The sequence below is a fragment of the Atractosteus spatula genome, chromosome 5 (genome assembly GCF_055471065.1).
Source record: "Atractosteus spatula isolate fAtrSpa1 chromosome 5, fAtrSpa1.hap1, whole genome shotgun sequence".
In the NCBI taxonomy this organism is placed as follows: Eukaryota; Metazoa; Chordata; class Actinopteri; order Semionotiformes; family Lepisosteidae; genus Atractosteus; species Atractosteus spatula.
In genome coordinates this window covers 35,301,287-35,327,561 of record NC_142710.1, presented here as the reverse complement: position 1 = coordinate 35,327,561, position 26,275 = coordinate 35,301,287, and the positions used below count along the sequence as shown (strand labels likewise).

General features: G+C 33.6%; 1 protein-coding gene across 1 annotated transcript in view; it reads right to left on the bottom strand.

Annotated features, from left to right (window-relative positions):
• Positions 1 to 26,275, bottom strand: part of sorcs3a (sortilin related VPS10 domain containing receptor 3a) — a 140,335-nt gene that overhangs the window by 27,105 nt on the left and 86,955 nt on the right. Inside the window, exons 6-16 of the mRNA XM_088915789.1 lie at positions 22,203 to 22,267; positions 17,911 to 18,029; positions 15,482 to 15,571; positions 13,493 to 13,672; positions 10,362 to 10,508; positions 7,774 to 7,846; positions 6,075 to 6,151; positions 4,496 to 4,587; positions 2,521 to 2,628; positions 1,511 to 1,628; positions 524 to 657 (exon numbers count right to left, since the gene is read on the bottom strand). Of these exons, the coding sequence (XP_088771915.1) occupies positions 524 to 657; positions 1,511 to 1,628; positions 2,521 to 2,628; positions 4,496 to 4,587; positions 6,075 to 6,151; positions 7,774 to 7,846; positions 10,362 to 10,508; positions 13,493 to 13,672; positions 15,482 to 15,571; positions 17,911 to 18,029; positions 22,203 to 22,267 (1,203 nt within the window). The remainder of the gene's footprint in view (positions 1 to 523; positions 658 to 1,510; positions 1,629 to 2,520; positions 2,629 to 4,495; positions 4,588 to 6,074; positions 6,152 to 7,773; positions 7,847 to 10,361; positions 10,509 to 13,492; positions 13,673 to 15,481; positions 15,572 to 17,910; positions 18,030 to 22,202; positions 22,268 to 26,275) is intronic.

Sequence of the window (26,275 nt, the reverse complement as noted above, 5' to 3'; positions counted from 1 at the left end):
CACACTTAAAGTATCATCTGAAAGCTCTTGGTCTTCCTTAATACAATGTTTTTGATTGTAAGAATCCTAGTATATACAGGTACATCTTTTATGAAGCACAAATATTTGAAACCGGAAATCAAGAAACACTACTTTAAAACTGTAAGTGCTTATGCTGTAGGAAGAAGAAAATCTTCCTAATGATGGTAATATTGGTATTGGATGATAATGATGGTAAAATAACCTTCCTTTTCTAGATATACTGTAAAACTTAAATTCTTAATTGGAAAAAGATTGTCCCTCAGCAGTGACCGGGATTTGAAACTGGGCGTTTTCTGGCGACAGCTCAAATGTTGTACATGAGACATTAAGCTTTATTAGCTCCTACTGGTGGTTTTACAAGGTCTTACACGGTGCTTCCGGATACTATTATCATAATCTAATTTGCATGCGGTATAATGCGGTATGATGCGTCACACCTACTGTGTTTTACCGCAGCGTACTCCGTGCATTTTGGCTGCATCTGTACAATACACTTTCTTACCATTCAAAGTCTGAGGCACTACAGATACAAGGCTCAGCAGACAGGATTCTGGAGTAGTCCTTTCCCAGCATGCAGCGGTTCCCTGGTCTGCGCTTCATGTAGATCTGTTTTTCTCCCATAACACAAGGTTCACCCTGCAAAAGTAAATTGGTCCACATTAAGGGCTTACAAGTTAAAAGTTAAAAGTTCACAAAAGTTATGTTTCTTTATTTTTGATAACTTTATAATCAATCTTGACAAAAGACTAAGCCCTAAAGCCATATATTGAAATCAAGAGAAAAATCCAGAAATTTCAGGATTGAAGTTGGATACACATCTTTACACAAAGAGATAGGGCCAGACGGAAACGACCAAGCAATGGATTCTGAATGGTTTGATGCCCTACTTGGAACAACAAACATTTAATAACTAAAAGAGAAAAATGGATTTAAAAGCCTCCTGCTTTTCAGCACATACTGTTTTTTTCTCAATCAATTTAGTCTCTGAGGACGTTTTGCTTTTGACATAGTTCCCATAACAGAACCACATAAGAATCTAACTCTGATTAAGGTTGTTAGGATGGGCTAAGGCTCTCTAAGCCTTCCCAACTTAAAACAAGCAATTCAAAGACTAGATTGACTTTATCTAGGGTCTACCTAGAGGCTTAAGATGACAAGCCATGGAGTTTAAAAATATTCCAAACCTCTTACAGGCAAAACGGCTTCAAAGGCAATTTTGCCTTGGAGACTGATTTACAAAAAACATTGTGTGCTGTTTATTTTGATTAGGTCTTGTTAGAGCATCTTCATTGATAATGGTCTGTACTAGAGCATCAGAAATGTTATTTTCATTTCTTTTTGTAACAGTTTCTAATCCCTACCACCTTGTAGCTTTCTTCTACTCTAGCACTTGAACAAACAATTGTTAAAGTGCACTAATATTCCAAAGGTTGGATTAATATGGCAACATTTCACATATGTTTTTATGTAATTACTTATTCGGTTTTACCTGATTGTGTAGGTGCCATGTCTGATAATCTCCTTCGGTGCATTTCCTAGTAAAGATGGACTTGTAATCTATCTTAACAAGCTGCCACTCAGAACGATGGCTGAAGTGTCCAAAAAACCTTGAAAAAATAAAAACAATAGTCATAAATTCTTCCAGATAATATTTCAAGAATCTAACTATTTTGATTGTGAATGTTTACCATTTAAGGTTTTGCAGTGGCAGGTTATGGTGTAATACAATCTCAAAACACTATCAATAAATAGAAAATATTACCTTTTGTTTACTTCAGTAGGTTTGTAACATTTATCAATCATTACAAATAATCTTTTAAACTGTTTTAGTCTACATGTTATCCAGAAACTATTAAAAGTCTTTTAAAATCAAGTTTATGCATTTTAATAAAATATCACTTTTTCTAATTTTGTGCAATGCTTACAGTCAGCTGTACTGTTTGTAGTTTTTCAAGTGACAGCTTCCTTTGAAACAAAACAGCAGTTCCACTTCACCTTCTGTCACAGTGACCAAAATTATATCATCTTATATATTTTAGAATGTATTGTCTTTGTCTGGGATTTATTGATATTCACTGTACTGGTAATGGTTTGTGACCAGCAGATTAAATTGTTTTTATTCTAGTTTAACATACTGACAGTTGAAATAATTAGAGCAACAGTAAGTGAAGTAATATATCAAGGGGAACTATTAGAGCAATTCTGTAGTGCTTAGCATTTTTCTCAAGGTTCCACTAACTTATTTACCAGTATAAATAATGATTGTCTAGTTGTTATTATTCTGTCTCATAGCGTATTCAATTGGCGTAAAAACTGAAAGTCCTTACGAATCAATTTGTGATTGCAGATTTGTGTCTTAATAAAGAATGGCCTTCATTGTGTACATCACAGCCTAGTGAAATAGAGGAGGTTAAGTAAAAGCAATTTCAAATAATTTAACACCAAGAAGACCTACAGTAGTTCAGAAGGCAAAGAAGCAGCAGAACCATTTCCACCTACGTCATTATCTGACTTTCTGTCCCAGGCTCTACCAACACTCCATCCACAAACAAAGGCGCCAGGGTGAAACTGTATCTGCTCCACTGTTTCCCTTCATCAAAACTTATCCTGTTTGACACATTAAAAAAAAACTTTGCTAACAAGAAGCAAAAAATAAACATAGTGGGTTCATTATAATTACAGGTGTCAGAGATATACATTTCTGAAATAAGGAATAATATGTACAGATGAATTCTTCAGTTGCATGCATCTGCTTGATTCAAGAAAACAGCCCGGTGTAGTATAATTGTAAGATGTCAGGAATTCTCAGGTTCACAGACAAAATAACTATCAACCATTACCAATCTAAGAGTAAACACATTGTAAGTTTGCTTTATGTAAACATGTTCTCGACTGTAAGAAAAGAAAAAAAAATAAAGGTAATTACATGCTGGAATTTAGAAAGAGGTAAAAACAACATTTCAGTTGTTTAACCCTCTGCTAGTGTCTTAATAATTTTATAATTTATAGCTTTTTTAATTTTCTTGATTCCTCATGCTCTGTGTATATTAAAGCCCATCTTTCTGTGTACTTAAATACCACCTGAAAAAGCTGTACATACACTGTAAAAGTCATAGGGTCATGTTGTTCTGTGTCCTATTGCTCATCATTTCATCTTACGGTGTAAATGATATACACTTCCTCGGATCACTTCTTTTGTGAAGCCTATACAGAATGGAACTACGTAATATTGAAACATTTTATTAGAAATACACATAACTTAAGTAGAAGCAATAAAATAAAATGTGTATATAAATTATATATGCAACAGCATGAAGATTAAACAGGAGAAAATGTTGACCAAATTGAATAAATTATACTGTAAATATGATGTGCATGCAGTTTATTCAACAAAGAGAAATAATGTTTCATGATTGGATACCTAAAAAAAATCAAACAAAATATAAGCCTTTTAACTTTCATCCTAAACCCTTGCCTTGATTGATTGTGACAGCTCATCAGGGGTACTTCAAAAGTACATACCTTGAAGTGCCTGTGTAACATCAGTGAAGCAACATAAAATCCTTACTAGGACAGAAAAACCCCCTTGTTACTTCAAACCTGCGTTCTCCTTCATCAACCTAAAAGCATTGTGAAAACTGACAACACTCAAAACTTTGACATGCATCCTTTAACAGTATGCTGGACTGGAAATTTTTGATGCAATATATTCTACAAAAAGACTTGGTCGTTTTTCTTCAGATACAGTACTCTAGCTGAAACTTCGGCATTAGATTAACAGTGAACTAAAAATTTGAAGTGTAAAAAATGCTGCTAGCTCACTATTGTGGATTCACTCCCAAGTTGAAGTTGTAAATTCTGCCACAAAAAAATCAGGAAACAAGAACAAGTGTTCAATGAACTCTACACTTTCTCCTCTGGGCACTACTGACGCAATACTAAGAAAATGTCCCCGCATTTGTTCAGACATATTTTAAAATCATTTACATTATTAGTCTGTTCATAACAGTCAACATAGACACACCATTCATTCTAAATTCCACGTGTACATCAAAACACAAGGCACCATTTGAAAATAAAACAGACTTAGTTCAATTCATTATTCTCAAACATGCATCAGATAGGGTGATGTGTATTGTACCCATCTTGTTACCCATTTCCAGATGCTTTAATAAGCAGTAAAATCATGAGCCTATTAGGCTAATGTATGTTGCTAACTGAAATAAATATAAAAGGATTTTTGTCAAATACATCTAAATGGCACATTTCCATAGTTCAATTAAGTTTAAGAACATTTTAAATTGGCATGGTTTATAGGGGAAATCAACATCACTATATTCAATTCTAGTGTTGAACACTTTTAAAAATCTCAATTAAAATGTAATTATTTTGCCTCTGTTTTAGATAATAGTATTTACATTTTAATAATTGTTCATTACATTTATATGAGCATGCTAGAGTGCTTTGATCTTACCACAAATGCCTGATAGGTGCTGTTGCTTGTTTGATAGCCACCAGAGCACCGCCCTTGTCCAGAAACCAGATACTGTACTCCTCCTCAAAAATCTGAGAGAAAACAGAGGCACAGGTGCAAATCACCCACATAACACAATAGAATGTGTAGTGGAACCACATGGTGCACAGTTCTGATAAGACGAGGAATGTTTTGCTCTGTATACATTTCTTTTAATCCCTTTAAAACAAAACATACACTATCATTAGAAAATCCTGATATAGAACAAGATGTTTTATGAAACATTTTTAAAAAATGCCAAATACATTAATCACTGAGGCACCACAATCTTACTAACTGTATGTTGGTACACAATAAGGATAGTGCAAAACAAGCTAAGGATGGCAAATTAATTGTTTTTTTTTTACTATGTACTTTTATATAATAGCTACAAGTCATCTACATGAATACAATTGTTAACTATTTTTAAAAAGTAATTTTACAAATATTGGGAGTACTGTTTTATTTACAGTTCATAAGATTTCAGCATGGATTTTATTATTTTATACCAGAGGGGGTAGGACAAAGTAGTCTATTAATGTTGCAGTGACAGGAGAATTTATTTCCATAAGAAGCAATCAAGGGTAAAACACATGTAAAGTTTGTGCAGGTAAACTATTTCAGCTTACAACATGAAAAAAATTTAAACAACAACAAAAAAACAATAGTATTAGAGTTATAGCAGTTTAAAATGCACATCCAAGAAGCAAAATACACATTTTTTTGTACAATAAACACTAAAGGGATTTATTTAAGAAAATAATAATCACATTACTTAAAAAATGCAATCTGATGTCTTTAAAAGTTTACAGGAATTTGAAAAGATTCCTGCTTCAGCTGACTCAAAGAATTTGTAATTGCTTCAGGAAAATGTCATATTATTATTTTTTACTGTATGTACAGTGTGTTAATAGAAACTGTCCAGCGTTCATTTTAAAGCGGTCCCTGGGGATGTGTTCGTTATTCTACAGTATAATGACTTCAAGTAAATTGGAACACTTGACAGATTTAGCTTAAAATGGGTAATATTTTTTCTGCACTCTTTTGTTTGGTAGGAAAATCCCCCTTTGCTCCTCATATACTATTGCTAGAATATCACTAATGGTGTCTTATTAAAACCTATCATGAGAGAAGAATAAAAAAGGAGAGCCGTGCTTTATCCATATTTGTTTCAATGAAATTTTTAAGTAAAGGCAAGACAGTTGCTCTGCAAAAGAGCAATCCACTCCAAAAAAATGACGCTTCATTTTTCAATTAGCATATGAAATACTACTACATACTTAAGTACTAGCAAATAATACACCAAATAGATACAGTAGGCATTGTTCACTGACAGTCTGTGCATTTATCAAGGGAAATGTAACCTTGAGATAAGTGTAACTATAAAGCTGACCTTGGGGAAAAAAAGTAGTTAGAATTCTCTACATTATATGATTATATTTAATTATATAATTGCAAATATAATAAAGCATTATTATGGGGTTATATAATAATATTTTTATGAGGTGAAATAGTGATCTCATGAGCATTTAGATCTCACCTGACTCCAGTTATTTCCAGCATCTGATGATATGAACATTCCAATGTTCTTGTGTGAAAGCTCAGCACCAATATTACCTGCATAGAAAATAAATCAATGTTTTGATGTGCAAAGATACTAATATATAATTATCTCAGGTTCTGGAGCTTATCCCTTCTACTATGTGCGACATTGTAGAGTAATATTAATGGATTTATTGAGAAAAAAACCCAAAAATGACAATAAAATAGTGTGAATTTGTAGAAGTGAAGCTGATCTCAGTAGATTATTGAATAAACCTAAAATGTCAACAAACCAAAGCCCATGTCAGGTCTTTTTCATTAAAACTTTTATTTATTTCCCTGTGTCTCCATTTTATATCATCCCTTCAATCCAGACATTGTTTGTCAACCACTAAGAAACATTGAAGAGACAAATCCAAACTGTCTGACCTTGTAAAGGCTCTTAGACATGTCAACTACTGTATGTCCTGTGTATGTATGTGTGTTGATACCCACATACTTGCATAATTCACTTTGTCATCTGGCCTTAAACAACACTGGGCCTATTCAATAAATCAGCCCCCCTTTCACAAAAGCATCTTCAAATCACGTCAACATCACAAAGGCCAGGTCTTTTCAGTGCCTGTAGCAGCTACTGCTGTAGCCCATGAATATACTGTACAAGGAGCACAAAATGTCAATGTAATGTACAATTTCGGAGCAAAATTTAATTTGGAATGTTATTTTTCAATACTTTAAAACGTATATATTTTAACTACAGACCATATACAGTAGCTGTACATTGTTAACATAAATCTTAATGTTTGTGGGTTAAGGGGCAGGAAGTGACATTTTATAAATATATACAAGTTATGCTTTAACTGATCTTATGTAGATAAGAACAATCAAAATGCAATGAATATGCAGTCTAGCAGCAGTCAGTTACTACAGGTTTAATCACTCTTTAATAGTCCGTGATAATAAATCCCAGATAACAAAGATTTTACAAATCTAATTTTTATTTCCTGACCTGAGAGTTGTTTAAATATGTGTAAATCATTGATCATAAATAGCATCTAAAGGATGCTTCATACAGTATAAGAAACATTGTAGAGATAAATACATTTTTGTTCTGTTTTCCAATTATACTTTGACTAGTATTTTGGTGACAGCAGTGCCACATTACATAATAAAGTCTATTGAAATTATGGTTTAAGAGTGGTAAACATATTCCAAAAACAACATACTGTAGTTGTGAGAGCTCTTATATGCTTTTCACATTACTTATATGCTTATATGTCTTGCACATTTTGGAATAATAAAATTGCTGTCTTTCCCCTATTTGAATAACAAAACAAAAGCTACTGTACAGTACATCTCCTACAGTACCACTGCATAAATTCATACAATTTGGACAGACATTAGATAACTGAAAAACTGTTTTTCCATTTTCAGTATAAGCACATAGACTAAACCTGACATAACCTACTGTAAGTTATCTTTAAAACCCCAACCTGTACCTTACAAAATTACCTATGCATTTTTAGTAGATAGCTTTGTAATCATTTATTCACGTTTTATTCATGTGAGAATAGAATGATGTGGGATTCACTCAGATTATTATGTATTTTTGTACAGGTTAAGACATAAGTGTATAAATAAAAGTGTGTATATTTATGCAGACGTTGCAAGCAGAGACCACTGCACATGTACCTTACCTGTAGCCACTATGATTCCTGGAGCTGAGCTTTTGCTTGAGATACTTCCAGAAGTATAGGGATTTTCAGAAATCTGCAAATGCAGATGTAGGGAACAAAATGGCTAAGGAAACAAACAGAAGTAAAAAAATAAATTGATATAAGGAGCACATACAGTATATAAGAAAACGTTATTCACATATTAATTTAATACAAAGGTCAAACCTAATGCAAATCATTAGTTATCATACTGTATATAACAACAGGATTGCATTCAAGGCAGGGTGGCATTTTGTCATTCAGTAGCAGTTTACTTTTCCAGGGATGACTAGAAATAAAGCACAGCATTACAGGCACTGGACACATTTCCCCTTCTGGTTTTTATAATATTTCAACTGGTCCAACTGGAAGCTGTGCCAGCATCACACCTGAAAAAGGCTTGACAGCTGAAATGTGTTCTTTTTCTACTTTTTAGCATGGACTTAACCTTCACTTGTTCCTCATATTTAAAGTATCTGTAACTTTTGAAAGAGAACGATGTCAAAGTCAAACCTGCCTTGGAAGTAGATCTGCTCTAGGGATAAAAACTGATTTACTAAAAAGAGTACAAGAATCCAATGTAGGAGAATCAACGACAGGAGACAGGTCAGTATTCTGTTCTAGATTCCAATTCCTAAATAACATTACAAAAAAGCAAATGATGCTCTCTGTGACATACACAGTTGAGCAGCCGACATTACTCTTAAATTTGCATACAATGTATTTCAAAAGAGCCCTACTGTAGACAAATACAGTACATGCATGAAGGATACTGTGTATTTATCTCCTTCTATCATGTGATAAGGCTATCGTGGTATCAGCAGTGTAATCAATTGCCTTTTAACTGTCATTAAAACAGAGGAGTTATTGAATTTAACATAAAAGCACCAAACTGGCTCTCCCAGGCCAGAGAACACCTTCAAAAAACAATCATGTCTCTCCTGAGATGAGAAATAGGGGATGTTTCCCTTCATCTTTTCAAATGACTGCATGAGTTTTCTGGTAAGGACATCAAGGACAACAGTCCTGAACTTTTCAATTAAATAGAAGAAAAAATATGTGTGCAATTAAAATGTCATGTAAATGTACTATTAAATTCAGCCTTTAACCCTTTTTCCCAAGCTTCAGTTGTGTCCTTACCTGCATTGATACAATGACTAACCATTCTAAATTATTTCTCTAATTGTCATCCGTCCCATACAATATCAATGAAAAGCTTTTAAAAGGGCACAGTGAACAAGAGAAAGGGTGGAAAGCACTCAAAAGCAATCTTAGTGAATAGGCTGGATCAAGAGCTGAGCCGTTAATTAGGAACTTTCTTTTTTAAAGATTTACTCTCCTTAGCATTGTATTTTATATTTATTTATGGAATCTACAGCAAAACAGGCAGAAAGGTTTTCTCAAGCTCTGCATTTTCCTCAAACCTTTGTTTCCATGATCCACTAATGCCAGCCAAATATATAAAACACAAGAACTAATACATTAGACTATAATAATAAAAAAATATAAGATCATCAAAATCATTGGTTTACAGAAATGAATCAAGTTACGATTTAGTGGTGCAAAAGCCAAAGAGAATGTAAAAGATACATGGCACTGATAAACTTCTTATTAATCAAAGCAAGAAAACAAATTGATAACTAACATATTCCTCTAAAAATGTACAGTGTGCTTACATTTTCTAGTCATGATTTCAAAGACCTCAACTACACTGCTTCCATCCATTCATCCTTCAATATCTTCTTCATGATAAAGTCCTCTGTGGTTGTACCAGATATTAGGACATCAAGACTGCACTATTTCTGATCACGTCTGAGATTCTCTATATGTCTTTTCAGAATGCATCTTTAGATCAAGCCCTGCTTGCAACTTGCAATTTCTCATTAGCAGTACAATAATACTCCACACTGTGTACCATGGAACATCTTGAGTGCCTTTTATTATATTTTAGAAGACATTTGGTATCTTTGCTTTACAGTATATTATATGCACTTGAAATATGTCATTCTGTTTTTGCAATACTCTATTATTACTCTTACTTAATGTAAAATAATGTATTGTACCATGCTTGTTTGTTTTATATTAATTCTTGGCAATTGATACATTTATCTTTATTTGTGGACTTTAAGGCACAATAAAAACACAAGGTTTGATTTTTGTAACACACACTAAAAAGAAATTAGGGCTTAGTTGTAACTGGTCATGGTAACTTTTATAAATATATAAATGTTATAACGCTTTCATCACAAAACACCTAAAACAAAGCTACCTGATATCACAGTTGTCTGAAAGGCTTTCCTGTGTAATACATATAAGCCAAATCAAAATGACTTTGAAAACTCGAAGACTTGATGGTATCAACTGGAAAATAAGCTGCATTTCTGAGAAGAGATTGCGTCTATTGATGAGATACAAAAACAATCCTTTTTTAGGCATTGCTTTCCACTCATATTTCTTTGAATTTGCCAGCACAATGAACAGGGATATAGTACAAAATGTACCAAATTTGCCATGTCTGAGACTCCATTTTTTAATGATGTTACAAAAACAAGTTTGGAAAAGTCACCTACTAGAACACAATGGATGTCATTGCCTCCCATGTCTGTGGCAGGTGCCTGCAGTAAACGCCAGTCTCTGCCTTTGTTGTACGTGATGTAGGTCTTCACTTGGTTCTCAAGCTTCCTGTTGGCTATGAACATTCCTTTTATCCCTGCTACCTAGGAAAAATGGAAAAAGCTATACAAAAAAGGTGGTTGGAAAGAAATTACGCAAGACATTTTGTGTCACCTTAAAAATGCTTATGACCTTTTTAACTCCACTACTGGTTTTTGTATCAGCAGAACAACTAGAATGACAACCAAAACAAAACTAATTTAAAAAGTGTCTTATCCATGCAGGCTGCATACCTCAAGTCAAATCGAATTTGCATCTGATGGTAATTGGGAGACCTCAAGACCTGTATGAAATCAGATCCTATTGTTTTAGGAGTGGCCAGGCACACTCCTTTCCAAAAGCTCCAAAGTAAGTGGCACTAATGGGCATCACATCTGACAGTGTTGTGGGAAAGCTATGCATTGGACAGACACAGTTAATGAAACATCCATTCGGCTGACCAGAGCCGTCATTCAGGAATATAAATATTTATTATAGAAGGACATTGTTTTTTGTAGCAGCTTAACACGGGGATAATGTTGAAATTGGAAACAATGACATCCAGAAACCGCAGGTACAATATGCAGTTATCCAAGAAATCCCAAATCACTGCAGTTTCAATAAACACATCTGACACTCTGTATTTGGTATGTTAAGTCTTCAAGGGCAAATTGCTAGTTATTCTTGAATAAACTAAAATTTGGTTCTAGTTATACTACAGTATATTTTTCTAAATAAGTTAGTATTTTTTGTATTATCATCTGCTCTCGGTATAGAGATACCTATCAGTAATATATGTCAATCTGTTGTTGATATGAGCAAGTCAAAAAACAGTTTGTAGTGTCCATTACAAAATGATCTTAAATTCCTCTAGAGAGCCACAACTCAATACTCCTCTCCAATGCTCTGCAACTCAAGAAAACTACTAAATGATTTAGTAATTTAGAAATTTACAGTACAAACATAATATCAAATGAAATGGTCACTTAAATAATTCTCAAAAAGATAATGAATTATCACTTGATATACTACCCTGTCACAGCTGTTTAATATTATAGAACATGCTATTCAATGATTAATAATTCCAATTAAAAAAGGAGAATATGTAATACTTTAAAAAGTGTAATAGAATGTGAATTACCGACAGTATCCATACTGCTGAAATAACAAAAGCAAGAAGTTGCACTGCTCAGATTCTTATTTTCTTTTGCTACTGGGGGATGAACAAAACTACAACTGAATCATGGAGATCAAATTATTTTTAAATTAGAATTCAATATTGAAATTAATGAGACATTAAATCACAGATGCATACAACTATATACAAGTTCAAGTACATACAGTATATTATATTTATATGTACAGTATGTTTAATTAAATATATGTATGCAGTGTATTACAAGGAACAGTGTTACATCATCAAAATGTTGTCAACATACACTGTCAAGTCTGTTTAGAAAGTTCCACCTCATAGGGCTATGACATAAGCTAATTAATATTCCCATAAATATTAAATCCTAAAAAAGATAGATTTTGAATTTGTACACACAGTCCATATCATTACAATATAAGGACCACTAAAAGGCATGTTTGAAAGAAGCAGCTTGCACTGATAATATTTATCACCTTAGCAATTATTAATTAATTAATTAATTAATTAATTAAGATTTTAGACATTTGTTTTTTTTAAAACAATTATTATACAATGAATAAACAACTGACTGGAGAGCAAAGTAGGATACTGTATATTTTAATTTCAGTGTAGTCCCTATGTGGCCATTTTAATGATCAATGTACTGATATAAAAAAACAACTTGGTGTCTTTGATTTGGGGTACAAAAGAAAATCGAACAGCTGCACTGAAGAAAATGCTCATAAATTGTAACAAGCACATGTAAAAAGTCTGTAGAGCAAAGAGTAAATTCAGGAACAAGGAAAATGTTTCAGTCACCGAATTGCTATCTGAATGAATTCAAGAAAGTTTAATGGACTGTAAAGTTCTGAAAATACAGTGGACTTTTTAATTAAATCTCAATCAATATGGAAAGATTTTACAATCTGACAGAATTTACTCACTGCCATTTATTTTTCTTAGCACAAATTTGTATTGTTGCATTGGCATTTTGAGTTGAATCATTGGAATAATATTTTTGTTGTTTTTCATGTTGAATCTGAAGTTTTTATGGATTGCTTCTCTAGGTTTGTATCTCATTTGCTGTCACAGGAGCACATACAGGGTTGTAGTTCATTGATTTTTCCATGATATCAAATTTGCTTTTTAATAAATAGTTTAAAAGCTGTGGAAGTTTGATTAATTACCATGCACTTTCCTTTACATGAGTTATAAAACAAATAAAACTACTGACATGTAGAAAATCCTAGAAAAAAGTATTATATTTGTAGCCACAAAGAGTCATAAATTGAGGTACCTCTTGATATAAAACATATATATATATAAATATATATGGTTTACATTAATGCAGAATTTTTAATATAACTGTACCTCAATCTTAGTTGTATTTTACAAGATATAAGTTATATCTTGAAAAAAATCTTTAAAGTACTGTATCTGTATCGCCCAGAATTTTGTTGGATTGATATACAGTACGTAGACGAGGGTTGGCCATCCCTGGTTCTTAAAACCCAAAATCCAGCAGCTTTTAATGGTCAGTTAAATGATACGTTTTATAATGAACTGGACCATGAACATGAGGATTTTGATAAATACATTAAGTCAATAGTTTCATTTAAGTAAGAAATGGCCAGATCACTCCTGTAATTAAACATGGTATTTGATTTTATGCAAGCCTCTTGTTTCAGTGATCAAAATTAAATTGTTTCAAGCATTTAGAAGCTCATGAGTTAAGAATATCCAATAAACTTGGCTGATACAAATAAAACTGCATTTGCCTCTCCTGCCACCAAGCTAAATATAACAGAGTTATTATGTGAAAACTGACATAAATGTGTATACATTTATAAACAGTGGGGGTTTACATTCCATCTGACCCTTAGTATCACATAAGACTGCATGACCATGGACACATACCTCATAGAGGTCGATCATGATGTTTCCTTCTATCCCCCTGCTGGTTTTCACATTCTCCAGGGCGAGTGTGAAATAGATCCCCCGAGTCTCCGATATGTAAAGGTTGTATGTGTCATTTTGATTCCACTCTTGCACGGCTGCAAACACCTGATTCTCATCTGTACTGATGATGTGCATGTCCTGTCAAAGGGAACTTGTTATCTCTGAACCAGTTTGAAGAAAAATCCTGTCTGCACTGCTAGGTAAAACTGCAGTCCAGACTCCTAATTGAGTCTTAATACACCATGTCCTGGGCAACAGCACACTATCACAGAGCAAACATAACTTTATACTGCATTCTGGTATTGATTTTTTCCGATAACATTCCTGCATGAACAGCAATCCTTTCAACAGTTTCTACCACATTATCTTCACTGATAATCACACATTGTAGGAAAACCAAATACGAGGTAAAGCACTTCAGATTCAGAAAAGGAATTTATGTTGTTACTTATTCTATAATTAAATGTGACAAGGAAAAGGAACTTTTCATAATAGTAAGTTATGATGTTCATCATCATCATCATCATCATTACTTCTTATCAGTTAATGTGACTACCAGTGTTTGAAGAAACTTTATTACCAATATGTTTTAAATTTTCAATTTGTTACTACATTATAGTCTTCAATTATTTAGGTGTTGCCAAAAGCTTTCAATGTTTTATTTATTTCAGTAATAATACTTGTTGACTTAATCAACTTAATCCAATGACCATCTACTTAGTTTTACTAATGGATTTTTTTCCACCAAGTTTTGTCTTCAGTTGTATAAGATAATGCACAAAAATGTGAACGATAGCAAATGCACATCTTTTGCTATCATTCATGTTAAAAAATGTCTCGGATTAGTTGCCTTGGTAGTGTCGCTGCTTTCTATCAACCAGTAATTAACTCTCTCGACAGTAAAAGGATTTGGTTTTCTCCTTGAACATGGAAAATGAGCATACTGCATACAGTATCTATTCTCACTTTTAATTAATCTCCCAATGGAAAAACAATAAAGACAACAGGCTATTCAGTGTCACCGGTTCAAATGGCAATACAAGTGTTAATTAATATTCTAATACTTTAGTGGCAGATATCAATTTAAGATGTCAGTGTAATTAATTAAAATTATTTTGAAAAGAGAGTCAATGTGCAGCATTGCACATTGCATTGCATTGCATTAATTTCTTCTTCATGTGAAGGGTCTCACAACATTAATTTCGGATGGGGCTTGTTTTTCCATCATCTTGATTCTGTTGTTTTGCCTCAAGCAATCACAAAGTAAAGCAGACTGATAATTTTACCCATAGTAAATAATTATTTCAGAATGTTCTTATATTAATACTAATATTATTCACCATGAGTCATTTTCATAGCTCAAAGAGAGTTAATCTCGAAGTAAAGATTAACGAAAAGAGATTAAAATACTAATTGTTTGAATGCGATGTAACTTCTTACTATCCATGTATGTGAACCTGGCAAAAAAAGCTAACTATCATTAGGGATTTTAGGAAAATATTCAGTTGACATCTCCTTAAAGTATAGAGATGCTGTTTCATGTTCATTCTCATAATATTTAACTCTGTGATGGTACAGAAACAATTATTTTCTAATCACAATAAGAACCTGTTACTATAGAGACAATAATAATTGACAATAGAAAAACTATTTTTTCTACAAACATATTTTTTAGTCCTTTGATTGGTAGTATTTTTTTTCTAATCTAGGATCATCTGGGATGATATCTGACACAGACATTATACGTATATATGTATACTGTATATAGATGTACAGTATATGAACTTGAAAGATAAAGCCTCTGAAATTAAAATAGAAAAGCAATTGACCTTTGCCTGCACGTTATTTCTGACAAATCAAATAATTTGTAAACAGTAAATGTGTACACACAGATTAAAGCAACAATTTTAACAATATCCAGTGGAATGCACGTTTTTTTTCTCTTACTTTTGGTAGTGAGTATTTTGGTAGCTTGATGCGCGCAAATGGCTCTCGTCGATAGGATACATAGTAACTGGCCCGACCTGCTGTTGTAACCTGAAAATAAAAAAAACAATTCACTTTCTTGTCTGTTTCCTGCTGTGTTTGAAAACGAAATTCCAAGACCTGTCTGTGTGATTTGACTCTATAACTGAAAAGCTGTCACTTTGTTCATACTGTACTTGAATCAGTAACAAAGCAATAAAGATAAAGCCTGTGACAGATTAAAAAAAAAAACATAATCTATACTCAATGGTTCAGATTAACCAGGTTGTGAGCTAGGGAAAATAAAGTTTAATCAGACAATAAAGTGACCAACAATGTAACATCACTAGGCTAACAGTTTAAAAAATTAAACTGTTAAAATAAAAATTAAACAAACAGCAAGACTTCCCAATCTGCCAAAATACCTCTATCTTAACTTCAAAGCTTGATCATCAACTTAATTATCTGTAGATCACATGCTAAATTTCAATTTAAAGTATTCAGCATTAGGTTATATTAGGAATGTATCTACTAGTTATTGAAAGATTTATTATTAAACATTTACAGTTCTATAGGTATGCTGTTAAACTCAGCATTTGTTTTCAGTGATACAGTACATCCCCTTTGCATTAAGAGTAAGACTGTGGGAAATTTCTTGTACACTGTAGAATCAATACCCTCATTATACTTTGTCAAGTGAAATCTTTTAACTCCACCAAACTTGCCCACTCTCCCCTGAAGAAAGTCATCCTTATTGACGTGGTGCCTCACAAACATGTGGGCCTGTTTGTAAATGCTGGAGATAGCCCTGCACAGAATTCTAACCTGTCACTTCCTCCCAAGTCAGCGCAATAAAACTATCATCTACTCACACAAAAGGCAGTGACTTCTAATTAACAGCGGGGACACATTTAATTTATTTTCCTTCATTTCCTCCCTTATTTAAATCTGAACAAAATGAGCTGCTGGCTTAAAAACATGCAAATAAAATAGGTTCATTATTAAACGTCTGAGACAATTAGTCTTTTTTCTCAGTGTACTGTTAACGCACTGGTCCCTAACAGAGAAGGGTGGAGAAGAGTTTGCTAATGGCAGAATGTCCTCCACAGTAGTCCTGTGTGCGATCAAGTGCAGAAGATAAAAATCAATACCAACCAGAGATGGCTGAGCTTAAAAAAGTAAATTGGGATGATCGATTTTTCTTTCTATAATCTATCATGTGTGACCCAATGTGATAAAACCAGGAGGTCTTGAATTGCTGCAAATCAAAATGAGGTTGTGGTCTGTTTTCTAGGAAAGGCTTATTGGAGCTCAGAACTGTAAGCCTTTGGGTCCTCAATGAGTCAGCACATTAGACAGGCACACGGTAAACCACCTGTCGGTCCTAAAGAGGACTCTTTTTTACTGCTGGGCTACTGTAGATGTTCAATTTGCATTAAAATTACTTTGTGAGAAATACATTGGTATAATAGTTTTGGGTCAAAATAGGATCTTAAATGTTCACAGTATTTTAGGAAAGAAGTATTCTTGCTGAAGGAGAAAGAAAAGTGATGTGATACAATTTCAGAATCATCTGAATTAAAAAGCTTGTCCTTCCAGGAATTGTTTCAAATGTTTCATCTATTGATATGAAACTAGACAAAGATCCTGGTATACTGTACCTGTACTAGCCTGGGTGTTCATTTGATATTGTTTTTTTGTTTTCAGAATGTTCATTTAACTGAAGAATGAACTTTTCTCTATAAGTTGGAGGTGGAAATAGAAAAGATGAACACACAAAACCAGTGTTTCTAAAACAAAGACCTGAAAAAAATCACTTCTTTTATTCCTTATAGTTATTTCCTTTATAGCGACAGAACTAAAGACAACACTCAAATTGATAACCTGTAGTTGAGTCATTAATTACAGAAAATGTGAAAGCTACTAAGCTTAATCCCATTGTGTTTTACTCACATTTACAAATCAATTTCTTGGTTCAATATTAGGAAGGGATTTCTGCAGTATGGACATGCACCATAAGCTCTGAAAAGAAAGTGCCTAGACAGTAAGTTGCTAATAGTAAATTAAGGATATAAATTAGAGCTTCATTATGGCTGCTTTGGTGCTTTGGCAGTTTGCTTTTTCGGCTTTTTCTGTACAGTATCACTTCAAAGAGACAGCTTTCTTGTCTTTGTATTTGTATATGTTCCAGTTTATCTTGAAATAAAATAAAATTAAATAAATTATTTGCAGGAAAACTATCAAATATTTATGCTATAGAGCAAGTGGTGAAAATCGATAATTCAGAGATATTTGATATCAAACATTCTTGCCAATAATTCAGTCTGGAAGTCTGGAAAACCTAGATGCGGTATATGTAAAGTGCTGTGCAGTACGTGTTTATTAAGCACCAGCTAAATGAAGTTCAGTACCTGAATGAAGACATAGTCATCCTGAACGACAAGGGAATTTGTGTCAATGTAGCTTGGGAAAGGACGGTGTCTGTTTGGTTCAGAACATTCCTGAACCCTGCATGTTACATATTGAGCACCTAATAAGACAAAAATAAAAGAATTTAAAAATAATTACATATTCTGTAACTATTAAAGCTAGAACCCATATTCACATAGAAGGAAATGTACAGTATATATAAGGAAATATATGTTCTGCTTCATAGAACCTTTATGTCTTTTTGTTTCACCAATCCCATTGCCAATAGATTTAAAGTATTTCAAAAAGTACAACTTTAATTGCTAATTAACAATATTAAAAAAAACATTTTGGATACATTTACTGATAAGTTCAATTTTTTGCATGTTTATTCCACACAATGCAAGAGTTACCCTCAATTTTTTAATCAGAATCTGCTGTGAAACATGGAGTAGTGGACATACAGTATGGGAAAATGTATTGACATTTTTTTAAATACAGAGTCTAGAACCAAAGTACAACCCCTTTGTAGTCAATTGCAGTCATTAAGTGCCTATTAAGCCATTCTGAAAACTAAATGTTGAGTCTATATTACTGAGATCCCTGCCTGAAATCTCAGCATCAACATGGCAGCACCCTTGATATTGGCCAAGTATGTAGTTGTGTGAATTCCAGTTCTATTTCTCATTTAAGTGTGCAGAGGATATGAAGACAAGAGAAAACACATTCTGCTGAGATAGGGTTTCAGGAAAAAAACATTTTTGCTGGTGGCAGCATAATGATATAAGGACAGCATTATGTTGATCACATTTTGAGACCAGGGGGCAGTTTCACGAAGCAGGTTTAATGAGTTCAGAATTTCTCAAGTAAGCCAGATTGAATTAACTTGATAAGTGACTTCAGGCTTGCTCTTCACGACGGCTATTGTTTCAGTTGTACAGTTAAAGCAAGTCAGGCTTAAACAATTGGACTAACAGTATGTTAGCGCCACACTTCAGAAGGCAGAAGGATTGAGCATTGAATCCTTTATGTGAGCCATCAAACTCTCGGTGAAAGTGCATGCATCTTAAAACATTGACCACGAATTATAGCTTCTTATGTAAAACTATGAGGAGATAAAATCTGATCTAATGATGGGGTGCAATACCATAGCTGTTATAAATACAGAGAAGATGTCTGGCAGAGAATCATTGATAAATTGAATCCAAATGTTAATTATGGAATGCTCTGAAATATCTTAAGATATGACAAAACTATCACAATCAAACAATTGTGTAAGTACGTACAGTATGTATTGGTATTACTTATATTGGCATTGAAGTGGAGTTACTCTTAAGCCATTTTGTGTTGTATAATATTGTTTCCATGCAACAATAATTGCAATCATTTATGTATGTAGTTTTGGCACAATGGGAGGAACTCAAGACAAAATATAAGAATATCATTTGAATATCATCAAGTGGTATGTACAGTAGTTCCCCTTTAGAATGAAATGTACTGTACCTAATTTTAGCCAACAAGAAAAAGTGTGAGCAGCAAAAGACTGCAGGAGGAATCATCATCATTAACAATTGTTTCAGATCCTTTTCCCCGAAAGTTGCAGAAAATCTTAAGCCAGGTAAAAATGTGACCTAATTCTAATTGTAAAAAAATAACCTAAATAAAAATTAGAATCAAAATTAGAATTAATTAAAATTAATCCTAAAAAATAAAATTGGAAAAAATAGAAATTAGAATTAGAATTAATTAAATATTATATCTCTATATATTATAATTACAGTACATTATATATTCAATATAAATACCCTAATTTTCACAACACATTGTACTTAAGATTAATGATAAGATGGTTGTTTTTGTTCAATATATTGCTCAAATTTATAGGACATATTTAAAAACTCCTTTTTAAGATAATGATTGATGGTATTTATTGTTTTTTTGAGTAATTGATGTTCATATTTGTAAGTCTAGAATTTTATTTTTTAACCTGTACATTGATGCTGTAAATTGAATTTCTTTTAACAAAATCAGCTTTGTTTTACCCTGAGAGGGCTTTAATGGGGATCTCTTTGCAGTCCAGAACACATATTACATTAGGAAATGCTGCAAGAAAATGTTTGAAAAACAGTACATAGCTACTGTACAGTAAGTGGAACAGAAGTTACATGTACAGTGAATATAACTATACAGTATATAAGAATATAACCTGCTATTTCATGAAACCCCTGTTTAATGGCCACTAATTTATGGCCAGGAAATATTGTCAATGTATGCAAAAAATGTTCATACACCATGTTCATTCTTGTGACACACTGTCACTTTACTGAAGCACTCTGAGTTGCCAACACCAGTGACAAGGTATCTCAGCCCTATGATCAAAGTTTGACGTTCTCTGAGCTACAAAAAGCAGTATTAACAATGTATAGGTTTAAGAGATCATCAATGTGAAGTATACCCTGTCTGCTAAAATAGTATTTTTCACATAAAAATTATCCATCAAACTGTAAAGGGTTTGGCAATCTCTAAACTTTCTCTTTGCAAAGCTTTAGTGTCAACTCAGTCCCTAAGGAAATGTGATGTAATTCTTTCCAGTGAATCAGGGACTGACTGGTAGGTGAGACAAACTCTGACTCTGAACTCTGAACCACAAAGTCAGGCTAAGTTTGAATTAACCTACCCTGAGAAGGTTGGAATAGAGGATGTGGTGCAATAGTCACTTAACTGGAAAAAATTCAGTCTTGCTTTGTGAAAATGAAAAGCCAGATTTTTGCTAACATAATAATTAAAGTTCTCCAGCAATTGTAACTGAATATTTTCTCTATTTTGATACAGCCTGATAAATAGTAGATCAATCCACACATCAGTACATTCTGCTGTTTGTTTTTAATGTGTCTGAGGCATGGTGATTGATCAAGGATAAATTCCATAAATTCACATTTCCAGCTTTGTTTAATAGCCTTGATCTATGAAGATATTTCTGCCAATGGTGACTGCAAAGAAACAAAACACAACACACTAACAGGCATCTTATATAGAGTTACTTATTCCTTAAGCACGAAGCGTTAGGTTAGGAAATTTCATGGCTTACACATAGGATGGTCAAAGATGCATACTGTATCACAACACCTAGCATCAATTCTTATCAAATTGTAACATTTTAACATTGTTATTTAACAAATGAAAACATGCATTCTCTTTTCCTTTAAAAGAAACTAATGCAAATTAAAACAAATGTAATTAAAACTAAGGGTTGAATCTTCACATCCAAATGGAAAATCCACTACTTTACATATTGGCAGTCATCCTCTGTCACAGTTTCCTTTCCCTTCCATTAAACACACAATATACAATATTTTGCTATGAATAAAATAGACTGGGTAAAAATGTATTTTTCTTCCTTCTTAAACCTTCTAAGCCTCTTCTCCAGACATATACAGTACAGTAGAATGCTAGGACATACTTGTAACTTGTGAGTGAGCATTTCTGAAGTGAAACAATGACAAATGTTCCTTCAAAGGTCTTGTATTCAACATACTGGCATTCAGCCTCTTTGACAATTCTTTCTTCTCACCCGAAGCTAATAGTTGCTGCACCACTGACCTTACTTTCAAAAAAGGGCAACATTTTCCCTTTTTATTATTACCCGGAGCCCTACACCAAACCCAGTTACCTACAATAAAACAACAATAAAATCTTCATTTGTTCAGTATATTGATTTAGGACTTTTTCTCCTTTGCATAATTTCAATCACATTTCATACATTACACCCAGAGCGAATAAGTTCATTTCTAATTTGAAAGTGTTAGAAATGTTCCAATGAATAAACTTACATTTTCAGTTCAAAACCCAAGGTTCACCTTTGAGGCTTCATTTTCTTGTAAGTGTATAAAAATTCTACAGTAGTTGTATATCATTTCAGAATTATAAATTCTGATCAGATACACCTTCATTTATAAAAACAATACTTGTTTGAAAGCACTTGTCTACTCCTCATTTCCTGAACATCCATAGACAGTATAGTATATAAAATAATGCCTGTGGAAGACTTTGATTGTACTGACATTCAAAATTATTATGCTGACATTTAATGTATGAGGCAGATGAAGAGAAAGGCCACATTAATCAACTATCAAGCAGGCATTTATCAGTCACTTTATCCAAGCTCCTGTACCCTTGGGACACATTTTCAAACTAGAAGTGGAATTTATTCTTTGTTTGCTTCCTTTGCTCTCTGTGCCTTGTAGTAGGAGGAGGAAGAGCTTTTCTTCACTGTCTATGAATTAGAATTACTCACGTCCATCATCAGTGCGGGCCTCCATGTGTACCAGATCTGACTCCTTGTCTAACCCAATTACAGACCTGTGGTGGAAGAGAAGGTGGACAAACAATGAGGAAAAGCGCCTTTAGGGAATTCAGCCCCAGTAATTGACAACTTTATTTGTGTCCCCTTGATCATCGCCACAGACACTTCACATTCCCATTGCTCTCAACTCAATCCAATCTTCATCCCCCATCTGGCAGCAATTTATCATGGTTTCTCATTGTATAAAACAAAGTGGGTGGTAGGAGTAAACACACACCACAAGCAAGTAAAAGTTTCGGATGCTGCGGAGAAGTTTTGCATCACATGATCCTATTCCACTCATGCTTAAATTCTAACAAAACACAAAGCTCTCAAAACTTTTGCTATTTATTCACTTTTAAATCATATAGAAGTCTGATGTATGCAAGTACGACAGAGGCACCTCTTTTAGCCACAGGCCTCCTGAGCAGATTTATTTGCTTAAAAGAAGTGGATTTAGAATTAATCTGACATTCCTGCAACAAAGCACACAGCAAAAGAAATCCTGTATTAAAACGACAGCAGCTCTTTCATTCAGAAGCCCAACGTTCAGAAGATATTTTTATAATATTTTAAAAGCATTTTTTTTAAAGAGAGAGGATGTTAACATCAATTTCTTGTCCTCACCCCATATGGTTGGATGGGGATGGATAGAACTTAATTTAAAATTTTGTGATTTAGTTCACATTCAGTTCACTGTGTTTCATGTTCTTATATACAGTAGATTGTGTAAATGGGTATCACAGGGGTCAAATGATCACAATTTTGAGGGTTATGGTGTGTTTCAAGAGCAAGTAGTCATAAAACTGCTGTTTGATTCTGTAAAGAAGAGGCATACTGTTAATACAGCAGGAATCTGTTTAGATAGTTCTGTTTTTTAGCAATGTGAAAACTGACACCTAATTAATCTTCAAATATGTTGCAAATATGTATGAAATTTGTAAAAATACATAAAATATCAGTGTATAAGTTGAAAAGAAACAAATACAGATTCATTTCATACTGAAAACATATACATTTTAAAATAGACGTGATTTACAGCCAGAACATTATGTATTTTACAGCACTCATGCAAGACAGAAGAGTGGCAAACTAGAAATTATATAGGCCATTCATATATTTACAGTAGACCATAGTTATGATGCAAACAGCTGCATACATTCTAATTTATTTAGAATTCTTGTAACCCTACTGGTATCGTGGAGTATGTAGATGTTATATCTTCATAGATTTATAGTAATGGCTTACCAGATTACAATCCTAAATATGTATTTTTAAATCCCTTAAGGGTGGTACTGTGGGACAGTGGACAGACCTGGAGCCCTGGGTTCAAATCTCGAACTTGTGTACTGTCTGTACAGAGTCTGTACATTTTGCCCGTGTTTGTGTGGATTTCCTCTGGGTGCCCCAGTTTCCTCCCACTGTCCAAATACATAACGGTAAATTAATTATTCTGGGCTTCTGGGAAATTTGGCCCTGGTGTGTGTGTGCATGTACATGTACTGTATGTGGTCTGTGTGTGCCCTGTGATAAACTGGCATCCCATTGCCTTTGGGTACAGGCTCTGGTTCCCCTGCCACCCTGTATTGGAATATGAACCGGATATGAAAATGAATGGCTGGATAAATTTTTAAAAACTGCTAGTTGAAACAGTAAACAGAGGCAACATAGGGAAAAGAAAATAAGATATTATTTATCATAGTTCAGATCTTTAAGTTATTTTTAAAGTTATGGAATGGGGAGAAATAATTTTGTGAAGTACATGCTCAATTCTGTGAAAGACAAGTTCTGTGAAGAATTCCACAGGGAATCTCCACCCCTTTAAGAAGCTTAAGAAATAATTGCATTACATTTTTTAAAAAGTCAATAACACCAAAAGATCAATGTTTTGAAAGCTTGTACAAAATTCTAAAGAGAAAGAAGTGTATAACAGTAACTTTCCAAAAAGTAAAATTGTTCAAATTATTTTTTGTGAAAATGTCACGTTTATAAAAAGGGATGGTGTTTTTAACAATGAAGTGCATAATTTGTGTATTATTCATTACTCTCTAAATTATTGTACTGTATGAGGAGACGACAGATTTAGTCAGGATGTCAACTCTCTGTCTGAGCCATATTCCCCAGTATACTGTCACCATTAGTCACCAGACCATCAGAGAAAACAATTGCTCAGGTGATTATTTAAAAAGCAGGAACACGAGGTTTACAGTATGTGGTTTGTTTGATCTGCCATATGGAGATCTATAGCTGAAACTATTTGGTATGATATCACAGGTGGGAAAAGTGCCGGTGAAATTGTGAGTTTTTGAAAAACATTTTGGAAGAGTTTAATGTGAGTCTTGGAGTCAAACTTAGTTTTAAGATATTTTTGAGACATCAGACCTCATAGTGGAAGCCAGTAAGCAACATAGCCGCCCACCTGGTGTGTTGTAGGGAATGTGCAGAAGACTTTAGTTAGAAGCTTAAAAAGTAGCTTAGACCTTTGTTGTCTGTGGTGGGTTGCTTTATTTTTCTTGTACAATATAAACAAAAGCACTGGTTTTGTATAGCTTTGTCTTCCTGAGACCCGCTTAGGTTTGTTCGTTATTACACCCCAGTCCTGAGTGTCACAATTGGCTTTATCCATCACGTGTAACCAATCAATGGTGTTTTGTTCTGTTTATCATGACATACAGTAGAACATACAGTACTAATTTACACTCCAACATATAGTTAATTGCAGGGAAGATGCTGGAAAAGATTCATATTTTGTGGTCACCATCTTTAACTTTAATCACTTGCAGTTCTTTCAATCGTGAGTTTTAAAATTTACACGATGAATCATATTTCTGATTGAAAGTACATGTAAAACTAAGAACAAGACACACTCTTTATGTGAAGAAGTGGGAGTATGTGGTAGCTGCTAACTACCCATTTGGCAGTATGGGGTGCATAGCCTCTCATTTGTACTGTAATTGTTCTCATGTGATTCTTGGTTTTGTTTTGCATCCAAGTATTACACTGGATGAACTCTGGACCTTAGGTGTAGACCAAATAGGCCATAGCAGGTGAATGTTTCGTGCCATATCCGATTATGTAATTGGATGTAATTAAATTGTAATTATGTAATGTAATTCTGTAGTGAAATGTCATCTCATCTTTAACTATTGTGGCCTCAGATTTCAAGGAAACAATTTCAGAAATCATTTTCTATTATGTTTTGCTATGTCTTAACATTCTAACTAACCTTGGAGTTGCCATGATCTTTATTAATCTTTCCAGGAACAGAATGGTTTTGTTCTAAGATCAGGTTAATTAGTATCATACTAGGTTAATTAGACAGATATACAATAATTGTATTTAGTGGTATGGTAGTTAATTTAATCTTCAAGGATTAACACAGGATACAATTTTAGGAGTCTAGGCCTCTATCAGCTGGCAAGAAGCATGTTCATGATAGCTACATTTATGTGTATTTGTGTAAGAAAAATTCCCTCTTTTGTCCTACATGGATTGTTTACCTTAGATGCCCACTTGTATATGTATATGCTTGGATCAGATATCAGTTGTAAACTGAGATATTGCTTCTTTATTCTGTCTGTATATGACTATCCTCTGAGACTATTTTTTCCTCTCCCTTGTTCTTCCTATTTTTAAACTTTCTAAAGCTGTATCATTTTTATGATATCAGTGATAAACTGAACACAGTAAACGAGGGGTTACTAGTACACTATAAATTTGAGCATTACTTTGAATTCTACATTTGCTACTGCATGTACCCAAACATGTAGAAATAAAACTATCTTTTGGTTAAATGGTTCCTTGAAACCATTGCATCTTGCCGCAGTAGGATTCTTGAGAAGACTGCTTCTGATATTTTTCAATTTTGAATGATTTTTCCACTAAAAGTGCAAGTAAAATCATTACATACTGTATGATTGCATGGACCTGTCCACTTCAGCAAGTGCTCTGAACCTGGGCACCAAACATTCAAGACTCCCTATTGTTCATTCACATTCAACTGTGTACACTTCTAATAGAGAGTT